An 11,621-nucleotide genomic window follows, 5' to 3' on the forward strand; every position below is an offset into this window, starting at 1 on the left:
ACTATGGTTGATTCCATGTTTTGGTTTTTAGACACATAATATGTTTTAAGAAATGATATGATCGAATGTTGTTTATTTTCAAGTGTTCTGCAAAATGTTTAATTAAAAATGAAATTTTTGGACTTGAAAATTGGGTCGTTACAGTATGTTTATAGATTCCATATAAAATTAATCCCATGATACTTCCAAGTAGAATGCCAGAACAAATTTTTGACTTTAGCGTTTTGTGGAACTTATTGGTTTTTTGAAGCAACCACAATTATTATTTTGTTGAACTTAATGTTTTTTGATATGTGTGATGTTTATGTGGAACTTATTGAAAATATGGTATAGTACTTATATGATTTTTAAAATTTTTAAAATTTTAAAAAATTAAAAATAATTATAATATTCATTTGTAGATAACATGGCATATATGTTAACACATCATCATGCCAAGATTAACTTGGAAACTAGCTTTACGAGGGGAGGAGCAGAACAAATGAGTATAGTACTTATAACAACCTACTACTTGAAATGATCTACAAAAGTATAGCAATTTACTTATTTATCTATAATTGCAAAGTACTATCATTTTACTAACATAAAATGCCAACATATTTATAATTTTTTAACCCCAAAGCGAAGTACTTATATTAGTTTGTTATAATCTATAATCTACTTCATATAACATGTAAAATTTTAGTTATGTATACTCTTTTAATTTGCTCACATTCAATAAATAGACTCTAAACAACACATCAAAACAAATGCACAACATAATTTTGTACATATATTATAGACAACTTAACATAAAATCATATTTTCATATATGTTGTGTTGTTTGAAATACGATATTTTTCAAAAGAGAACTATTTATTGTTGCCGCTTATATAACTATATGTGCCCGTTGCTTAATGAAAATAATATTTTTTTGATGTGTGACATATAATTTTCGGTATGACATGTTTTCTCAAATAACTATTTGCCAAAAAAATATAATTTTTCTTAAAAAACTAATTTCTAAAAGGAAACATGTTAAATATAACACTATGTTTTAACATTACACAATTGCAAAAGTTATCCTCGTCTCCACATTTATAAATATCTAACTAAAGTCAAGAAGCTTCCCTAAGTAATTTGGTTTTACGATGTTTGGTTATTGAATTAGATTTCTATAAAGAATTTACTAATTCGAAAGAAAAAGGACTAGTCGAACAAAAAACAAATATGGACCAATCATTTGATGGAAATTTCTCTAATTATATAAAAATTAATCAATTAATCAGTTTCTAAAAATAACCTCTAAAAATTTATATGAGTTAGGTCAATGTTATGAACTATCATTGTTGGATTTTATATCAATTATAGCATTATACTTCCATTTTTTTCATACAACGAAATTATGTTGTTTTTTTCTTTCCGTTTAATTCCGAAAGAAAAAACTTAAATGAAAATGAAAAATGACAAATAATTCAACTAAAAAGACAACTTATGTGACGAGAAAGATCGTTCAACTAATAAAACAAAAAATGTCCTCTTCGATATTCATGCATTTGATTTTATTTTTTTAGACATTTCAATATAACCAATAACACGAATTCTCTTTATGTTACTTTATATATATATATATATATATATATATATATATATATATATATATATATATATATATATATATTATTGTGGCGGCTTTTTATAACTTTATATGTACTGTTTTATACATTCTCCCACATTTTACGCGGATCATAATCTAGTTTAATAAATAAGAAAACCCTTAAAATGACATGTAAAAAAAAATTAATTCAAAATAATCACAAAATGATATTTATCAAATAAAATAAGAGTGTGAAATATGTCAAAAAAATCATTTATTAGACGATGCGGTATGGGCACCAAAACGCCGTTATGGCTGACGTGGAGGGGTCTCAACGGCGTCAAAACGAGATGAATACTGCCCCTCCCCTCCCTTATCGTTGTATCTCGTCGCGGTGCATCTCATTGCCTCTTGACCGGATGAAACGAGCTAATTTCCACCATTTCGACCAATTGAACAGTTTGAAAACGGTGAAATTAATAAAAAATAATAACTTAAAAAATTAATTATTTTTTACTTATAAATACCTGCTATCTATTTACAATTTTTTTTTCACACAATTCCTGTGTTTCTCTTTATAATTTCAATTATCTTCAAAAAAAATATGGATCATTTCGACTTGTCCGATGATGACGGTGACGATATATTCTTCAATATGATGTACCATTATTACACCAACAAGATACTACAACCAAACTCAACCTCGCTACTAATAAGACGTGCACTGGTAAGTAGAAATCGTGAAGAAGGACACGAACGTCAATATCGTGATTACTTTGTGGATAATTGTGTATACGGGTCGAAAGACTTCAAAAGAAGATTTCGTTTGAGTAGGAATGTGTTCATATGGATCGCCAATGCCTTGGAAAGTCAGTATCATTTCTTTAATCTTAAATACAAATGTACTACATGTTTCTTTAATTATAATACAAATGTAGTATGTTTTTTAACCATAGTTGATATGTGTTTAGGTATATATTTTTTCAACTGAGACATAATGCTAGAGGTAGGCGAAGATTTACAACGTTGCAAAAATGTGTTGCGGCCATTCGTTTGATGGTTATGGGGGAGTCAGCCGACACCATGGGCGATTATATGAGAATGTCTGAAAGAACTGCACATGAAAGTTTGTATAAAATGTCAAAAGGTGTTTTTGAAACATTCGGAGACGTATATTTGCGAAAACCTTTGTTTTATGATACACAAGAGCTTTATGCAGCACATGAAGAAAGACATGGGGTTCCCGGAATGATTGGAAGCATCGAGTGCATGAGCTGGAAATGGAAAAATTGTCAAGTAGCGTGGGAAGGGCAGTATGCAAGTGGTCATCATGGATCGCCTTCATTGGTTTTAGAGGCTGTTGCTTCCCAAAATTTATGGATTTAGCATGCATTTTTCGGGGTTACGGGTTCCAATAACGACGTCAATGTTCTTGATCAGTCGCCAATATTCGACGATCTTTTGAATTGAAAGGCCATGGATGCTCCTTTCATAGTGAATGTAAACGAATACGAATTTGGGTATTACCTTACAGATGGAATATATCCTCCGTATTCCACATTCGTGAAGGCATTTCAAGACCCGGTTGAAGAAAGAGATAAATTATTCAAGAGAAGACAAGGATGAGCACGTAATGATGTGGAACGTGCTTTTGGAGTGCTAAAGGCGAAGTGGCACATAGTTGAACGTGCGACACAACCATTAGACTTAGAAACTCTACGATATATCATGTATGCATGTAGCATAATGCATAACATGGTAGTAGAAGATAAAGGACGAAATATTGCACGCTATATCCCAACGAAGCCCAGACACGTTCAATTTCAACCAGAAACAACAAAATATTTGCATAGAGTTGATGACATTCAGGATGCAAATAAACATAGACAACTTTGAAAGGACTTGGCGGATTATATCTTCGACGGTAACGATAACGAATAGCGTTGTTTAGGAAAAATAAAACATGTTTTTTTGTATTGTAATGTTTTTTAATTATTATTTTGGATGTTATGTGTAATTTAAAAGCTATGGTATTTTATATTTTAAACATTATATTTTATTTAGATATTACGTTTTATTTAAAATATATTTGTTATAATAAAAAAAATCGAAAAAAAATTATAAAATAAATAAATAACTGGTGTTATAACATGCTTTTAACATGGTGACCATTTACCTACTTTGTGTTATAACACCACTGTTCTTTTGAACCAAATAACGAGAATAACATATATAAGGAAGATCCACCTCTAGCAAGTTACTAGAGAGGACAAACAACAGTACAAATGACAGGAAAAAGGAAAAAAATGAAAGGAATTGAAATGGAATTACATTACAGACTACAACAGGGGTTTAAGTTCCAATTTGTCCAGTTTAAGCCACCTTCCTTGCTTCTATGATTGAACCATAGAAATGTTGTTGCCTTTATGATATTGAACACCTTGGTAGCACATACCCTTTTTTATTGAATAAGCTCTCGTTCCTTGCCTTCCAGATACTCCATATAGTTCCATAGCAAATTCCATGTAACCTTTTTTCTTCTTACTGCAATTGCCCCATCTGGATGCATAATCTAACACATCATGTACCGTTTGAAAATTCGCCATCGGGATGTTACACCATTTGAATATCCGCTCCAACACAATTTTTGCAAACGGACATTGAACCAAAGCATGATTTCCAGTTTCATCTGTTGTGGAGCATTGACAACATGTTTTAGATGGGAGAGATACGCCCCTGTTGGTTAGTGCCAGGACGGAAGGGATACATCCTATTTTTGCCCTGCAAATGAAGCAAATGACTTTGATTGGAATTTCTTTGATCCACCTAATCTTTCTACTATTAACAGGTTCTTGACTATTCAGCAGTTGTCGAAGGTTTTTCAGATGGAACTTACCATCTTCATTCGGTTCACATATCCATTGCTCCCCAGCCGTGGCATGTTGCCTTTTGACTATTTTGCTTGGAGAAATACCATTCTTCTCTACCAAGTTTATAGATTCCAATGATAACTTTTTCCCATAGAGAGGATGGTTGTGTCCTGAATCTCCACCACCACTTGGCAAACAATGATATATTTAATGCTTTGATGGAGCCTACTCCCAAGCCACCCACTTCTTTTTCCGCAATGACTTTGTCCCAGGATACCCGGTGTATCTTTCTCTTTTCGTTTGAGCCACCCCATAAAAATCCCTTTCTTATATTTTCTAGTTCGTTCAGTACCCCTTCAGGTACCATATAAAGCGACAGGAAGTAGTTTGGAAGGGTCCCCAACACCGATTTGATCAATGTTAATCTACCCCTGAAAGATAAAGCTTTCGACTTCCATGATGATAGTTTATTTTGGAATCTATCAATTACTGGATTCCAATGTTTTGCCAGCTTCATGTTCGCACCTATCGGGACCCCAAGGTACGTGAAAGGCCAAGAAGCCGGTTCACAACCTAACGGCCTTGCCCATCGAGTCACGTCTTGTAAAGTTGATCCAATTCCAAACACCTTCGATTTGTTGTGATTGACTTTTAACCCAGATGCCACATGAAAACAACGGAGGATCCTGGATAGGTTTTTGATATTATGTTGAGACCATTCGCCTACAAAGAGAGTGTCATTCGCGTATAGTAGATGGGATACTAGAGGTCCCTGATTGGGTAATTTAATGCCTTGGAAGATACCGACTTCACATGCTGCTTTCATGGCCACACTTAACTCCTCCATGGCTATGATAAAAAGAAATGGGGAGAAGGGATCTCCTTGTCTTACCCCTTTCGATATTATGAATTCATCTGTTGGATTTCCGTTTACCAAGACCGAAGCATGTGAAGATTGAAGACAAACTTTAACCCATTTTCTCCATTTAGCTCCAAAGCCCACTTGCAAAAGATCAGAGTCTAAAAATTCCCAATTGATGGAGTCAAAAGCTTTGTCGAAATCGACCTCGAAGAGCAATACTTTCTTCTTAGATTTCTTTGACCAAGAGCATATTTCATTCACCACGAGTGGCCTGTCCAAGATGTGTCTCCCTTCCACATAGGCTGATTGGACTTCATCTATACAATTACCCAATACCTTTTTGATTCTTAAGGCGAGGATTTTGGTGATAATTTTATAGATACACCCTATTAAGCCGATAGGGCGAAATTCACTTAGCTTTAGGGGGTCTTTGACCTTTGGAATGAGAGAGATGAATTCCTCAAAATATTTTGATATTTTACCACCGCTGCCATGTCGCCAAGAAGAGCATCCAATACTTTTTGATAAATTTGAAGGTATACCCGTGAGGCCCCGGGGCCTTGTCATTGCCACATGCCCATACCGCCATGTGGCACTCATATCCAATACTCATGGTAGGTCATTTAGAACACTTCTTGTGTTTAATTAAGGCGGGAGGATTTCAATAATTTACCCTTTAAATAATTTATTTTGAAATGCGATAAAAACACCTGGGCTGGGGTTACCGGAAGCAATTCCTCTCCTAAACTCTTTCAAACCCTAACTTGTGGCCGTTTCGATCTTGTCCTCCCTGCAAACCCTACCAAATATCTTTCAACACCACCGGTGACGGTTAACTTTCTAACACCTCCGTAAACCCCACTACGAACTCCAGAAATGGCGTCAAACAAGGCTACTTCTGACGTCGCTGATGGACCAGTCCTCACTCATATCAACAAGCGTATCCGTAACCTAAGAAAAAAACTCAAACGAATCGCGCATCTCGAAGACTCCATCGCTCAAGGAAAATCCATTATCAAGAACAAGGATCAGGAAAAACTCCTCAAATCAAAGCCAATGATCATCGCCGTGGTTGACGAACTAGAAAAGTCCCGTCAGCCTCTATCCGTGGCTGTCGATGAAGAAATCACTCTCGCGCTCCAACGTCATCACAATGATAACGTTGAAAACTGTAACAAATCACAAACCCTAGATGGAGATGAAGAGCAACAAGCGGCTTTACCTGTTGATGATCTGCTGAGTTTGATTTACTTCGGAAGTATGTTTGATGCGAAACAAGTTGACGTGGATTCGAGGTCGGAGGAAAGAGGCTGGTGTTTGTTACATGATTATATTCTACGTTCTGAACTTTGTTGCGGTCTCGAACTGGAAGAACGGCATTTGGAAGCGATCGCAAGGCTGAGCTCTCTAATGATTTCCAGACCCGTGGATTCTAGTCTTACTTCCCATCAAGATGCGTTGCAGAGATGCATTGAGCACGCCAATAATTGGATTTGCAAGTCTGAGAAGAAGATTGATCCGAATAGCGAGTTTACTTGTATGATACCATAGTCGATATTCAACTTAATTCAATTTATTGGTATGCTGACATGAACTGAGGATAAAATGTTTGTTTTACAGATGCTGATGTGAGAGAGATGGTGACAAAGATTATGGGTTTAGGTTACTTCAAAAATACTCCATTTCCTGGAACTTCTAAATATCAACTAGTGCCGGATCATTTGATGTATTATTCAGGACATCGAGAAAAGGTATAATTATTATTTTCCTATTTATTTTGAGTACCAAAACAAATGTTTTCAAGGGGTGAGAATAAATGTTTACAATCCTAATATGCATAAAGACGAACCAATTATGTTCTATTCTCAACTAGATCTTGAATGTTCACAGATGTGATTATGACTTGAATATTGCAGGTTATTTAATTCTTAATGCTATTTAGAATTTAGATGAACCTTAGAATGCTAGTGTTCTCAATAGGTGTTTTTTTAGTATAATTTTACTACTGCATGCATATTGGCATCATGGGTTGAAAGTAACGATACATTGCCTATATTGGTAAAAATAATAAGGTATGTTGCTATATGTCACAGTTTGCCTAAATAATTTCAGCCTGATTGAGGCTAGTTAAAATCATGTTCAAATCCAAATGTATTCATTCTTCCTCGAACATGCTGTAATGACTTGATATAATTCTTATAATATCTTGTGATTCTGAGAGCATATTTTTTGAATAAAGTTGAGATTTATTAATAACATGAATTGCTTTGTTTGGCAGAAAGAAAATACAATCGGGTATTATAATTTTGATTTCGAGGATGATGGTTATTCTTCGTGGGACTGTCTATCAGGGCTTGGCAGTGACTGATGCACACCCTCGAGGGAGAGGGACCCACACCCCCTTTTACTTAGTTTAACCCAAGTTTGTTTCTTTGTTTCAAAGTTTATTGGAGTACGTAAGTTTACATTTAATTTAGGGAATTTGAGTACCTTAGCATCATTGGTTTCATCGGCCTTAATACGACACATCATTCACAACCATAAAAAAAAAAAAAAGTGGATCAGAAATTAATGTAGAACTACAAGAACTGATCGACGATTTTGTGTAATGACTGAATCAAAAGAAAGGATTACAAAAGGTTCTTGGCTTCTGGAATTACTATCATCAGCCACCTGTAAGATTGGCTATTTTTAACATCTATAGTGTTAAGTTGATTAATGCACGTCACGTACAAATCTCTTTCCCTTGATTTCTCTAATGTGATATCTTGAGAAGTCCATTTATCCGGTGCCAAAATAAGTGGTTTTGAGTCTTTTGACTTTTTTTAAAAGAAACTTATTATTTACAATAAATGCATCGTACTATATTTTAATTATATAGAAAATTGCTGCTAATAAGGTCAAGATCCGAACCAATTCAAAATCAAACACTACTTAAATAATCGTCTTCATTATCTTGTATGTTTAAGCTTTCAGAACTTTTTAAACTAGGGATGAGCAAAGGAACCGACCCGGCTGAAACCGGCCCGGAAACCGAAGTTAGCTGAAATTAAGAACCAAACCGGACTACGGGTTATTGCCGTGTCTTCAATGTTGGAACCGGTCCTTGAAAAATAGTAATATACGTTACGGTTTTTACCGGTTCTATCGGTTCCCGATTCAAAAAATCCACAAGAATATCATCCCGGTCCGATTGGTTCTGTCTGGTTCCGGTTCCCCAGTTCAAATGCTTATCCCTATTTTAAACCCTAAAAAAGTTCCTTCTATAAAATTATCTCTAACACAACAATGGTGAAATATAGTGTTTTGGTGTTTATACATCCACCCCTCCCCCCTGGAAAAAAAAAGAAAAAAAAAACAATAAGGTTGTTTATTTAAAATATTTAAGATGGGCTCATAATTTTTATTTCTATAGAATCTATTATAAAAAAAATAGATGGGGTCAAGTGACCCACCTTTTAACATACATAGAGGAGACAAAAATTGATCCAACACACCTTATCAACCTAATATTAGCATGTTGGATTGAGATTTTCAACTCTTTTAAGTTAAATGAGTCAACCTGTTTAACTCATTTAATTAATGGATTAGGTTGAGTAAAAATTATCAATCCGTTTTCAATCAACCAACTCATTCAACTTTAATATATATTTAGTTTAATAATTATTTAAATGTTATAATGTACTGATCTAAGTATGAGTTTATAAATTATAATGTTGTGTCATTATTTGTGTTTTAAAGAAAATTCAATCATATTTCCTATTTTTTTTTTTGGTGGCGATAACACTAGTCACTCTCCAAATCACTTCAAAATTAAATATTTTTAATGTTAGTTGAACATTTATTTGTGTTTGTGAATTAGAATTGTGTTTTTGTCATACTTTGAAATTTTATTTAAGTTTGGAACTAATTTAAATGATGTAATATTTAGTTAATTTATTTACTTTTTTTTTTATTTTAAACGGGTTAACTCAGGTTTAACATGTTTATTTAATAGGTTGGGTTGAAAAATATATAAACAAATCAACCCAATGACAACCCATTTATATAAAATGTTGGGTTAGTTTGGAAATATCAATCAGGTTGAAATTTTTAAGATGTCATTTGACATTCTTAAATTCCCAAAAATACAAATTTTAATCATCACTTACGGTCCAAATTTTAAAATTTTAGAAAATTAGTTTACCATGAAACACCGGTAACAATAATGGATTTTAAGAAAAGTTACCATTGATGTGGTATTTTGGATACTTTTCATCGTAAGTCGTCTTTCTATAAATACCGGATGAATGGAGCCTCTTAGATTGTGGGGTGTGGTGGTTGTTTTGCCATCGGTATTCCAACATGGCATGTATTGCAAACGGCAAACACCGCCTCTAATTGTTTTTTTCCCTGTGAGTGGCAGTATGCCAACGACATACTATTTCTGTTCAAAAGATCGACCGTTGCTCCCCCATTTTCTAGTCGTTGCTGTTTTGGCCATCGGAAATTAATATGTATTTTTAACATTTACCATTATATATATATATATATATATATATATATATATATATATATATATATATATATATATATATATATAGGGAAATCGCCATTAAAGTCTATTATTTTACCCTAATTTACGTATAAGTCCCAAACTAAAATTTATTTATGAAAAAACATGAATTACCGGGAAACGTGACGATTTTGCCGTTTTTTTCCATCTTTACCGATTTCATTGTTGACATAGTCACATTAAAGTCCCATTATTTAGCCTAATTTACGAATAAGTCTCAAACTAAATTTGGTTACGTAAAAACTTGAATTATCGGTAAAAGTTATGATTTGGCTATTTTCTCCATATAACAAACATTTTATAGGTTTCATTGTTAACCGGGACGCTTAGTCATTAAATGAGCTAATGAGATGGATATGTTGTGGTGTGACACCCGTTCCAGGTTTACTTCCTTTAAAATTGTATTATGTTAAACCCTAAAAAATATGGAATTTGGTGGTGACCACGATATGTTGAGGCAACACCACTTACAAATCCTAATGGATGATCCATGTATATGACTCGATCTAAATCTCCACAGAGGAATGCCTTGCTCACATCCATTTTCCATAGATTCCACTTCTTGCTTGATGCCAAAGCCAATATAACTCGCATAGTGGTTAGCTTACCTACTTGACTAAAGTTATCTTCATAATCCAACCCATATTCCTATGAGAAACCCCATGCTACTAGTCTTGCTTTGAGTTTTTCTATCGATCAATCAATCCTTCGTTTGACTTTATACATCCACTTACATGAAATAGTATTCATGTTTCTAGGTCCTAGGGTTAGTTCCCAAGTTTGTTTTTCATGAGTGTATCGTATTCTTGATACAGATTTGAGATCCATCTTTCCATGACACATGCTTGCTCATATGTTGCAGGCTCAACAATATCATCTTCAACAATTGTTTCATTTACATACTTTGGATTAGGCCTTTTTAAACAAGTGAACCTTCGCAATCTTTCTGATGTTTGTCCATTTGCACTTATGGGATGAAAGATTCCATTTTTCCATGGTTGTTGCTTGTTGTTGATGGATCATATTCTACAATCACTGTCAAAATATCAACTCTTGTTAAATTAACATTAGATTAATCAAGTTCTCCCTTGAGTAAATCGGTATCCGAAAGATTTTCATTGTTGGCTGGCCACCATGATGATCGTTTGTAAAGCCCCATTTATTTATTAAATCAATAAATAAAATAATGAGCGAATAGTAGCCCTAAAATAAATAATTATATATCAATGGATGGTCTCGAGGGGCTAATTGTCATAAATTTAGAAGTGGGGGGATGAAGGGTAAGTTCTGGATTAGCTTTGTAAAGATTTTAGAAGATAGGGGCTATATGGTAACTTATGGGACTTGAATTGTTATGAATCTTGAATGTTGGGGGCTGTTTTGTAAATTGCAACCTTGAATTGGGAAAGATCGCATGGGGAGGGACTAAATGTGTTAAGTAAGCATAAGTTTGAAAGGAACACGGGACTTAAACCCGTCATTCCCTTCCTTCCAGCTTTCTCTAAACACGCCTAACCCTAATGCTTCACTAGCCGCCACCATGAGAGACCTTCCAGCTGCCATCGGTCTCCTTGCCGGTGAAGCCAAGGAGGTTGCGAGCCCGAGCCGACCACCACATCTTGTTGGCACAGGCCCTTGAAAACACACACACAACACACACTCTCACGTAGTTACAACAAATAGAATATGCAGAAGCTTCACTATTCTGATGAACAAAAGGTGAAAATACAAAAGGAAAATAACACCTATTTATAATTA

General features: G+C 34.3%; 2 protein-coding genes across 2 annotated transcripts; both read left to right on the forward strand.

Annotated features, from left to right (window-relative positions):
- Window positions 1-2,180: 2,180 nt before the first annotated feature.
- Window positions 2,181-3,202, forward strand: LOC111904432 (uncharacterized). Its single transcript, XM_023900201.1, has 3 exons — window positions 2,181-2,449; window positions 2,548-2,935; window positions 3,050-3,202. The coding sequence occupies exons 1-3, from the start codon at window positions 2,181-2,183 to the stop codon at window positions 3,200-3,202; spliced, it is 810 nt and encodes a 269-aa protein (XP_023755969.1).
- Window positions 3,203-6,184: 2,982 nt separating this feature from the next.
- On the forward strand, window positions 6,185-7,676 carry LOC111904431 (uncharacterized). The gene is made up of 3 exons (XM_023900200.1): window positions 6,185-6,845; window positions 6,929-7,059; window positions 7,587-7,676. Exons 1-3 carry the CDS (start codon window positions 6,185-6,187, stop codon window positions 7,674-7,676), a joined length of 882 nt encoding a protein of 293 aa, XP_023755968.1.
- Window positions 7,677-11,621: the final 3,945 nt, after the last annotated feature.

The sequence above is a fragment of the Lactuca sativa genome, chromosome 8 (genome assembly GCF_002870075.4).
Source record: "Lactuca sativa cultivar Salinas chromosome 8, Lsat_Salinas_v11, whole genome shotgun sequence".
In the NCBI taxonomy this organism is placed as follows: Eukaryota; Viridiplantae; Streptophyta; class Magnoliopsida; order Asterales; family Asteraceae; genus Lactuca; species Lactuca sativa.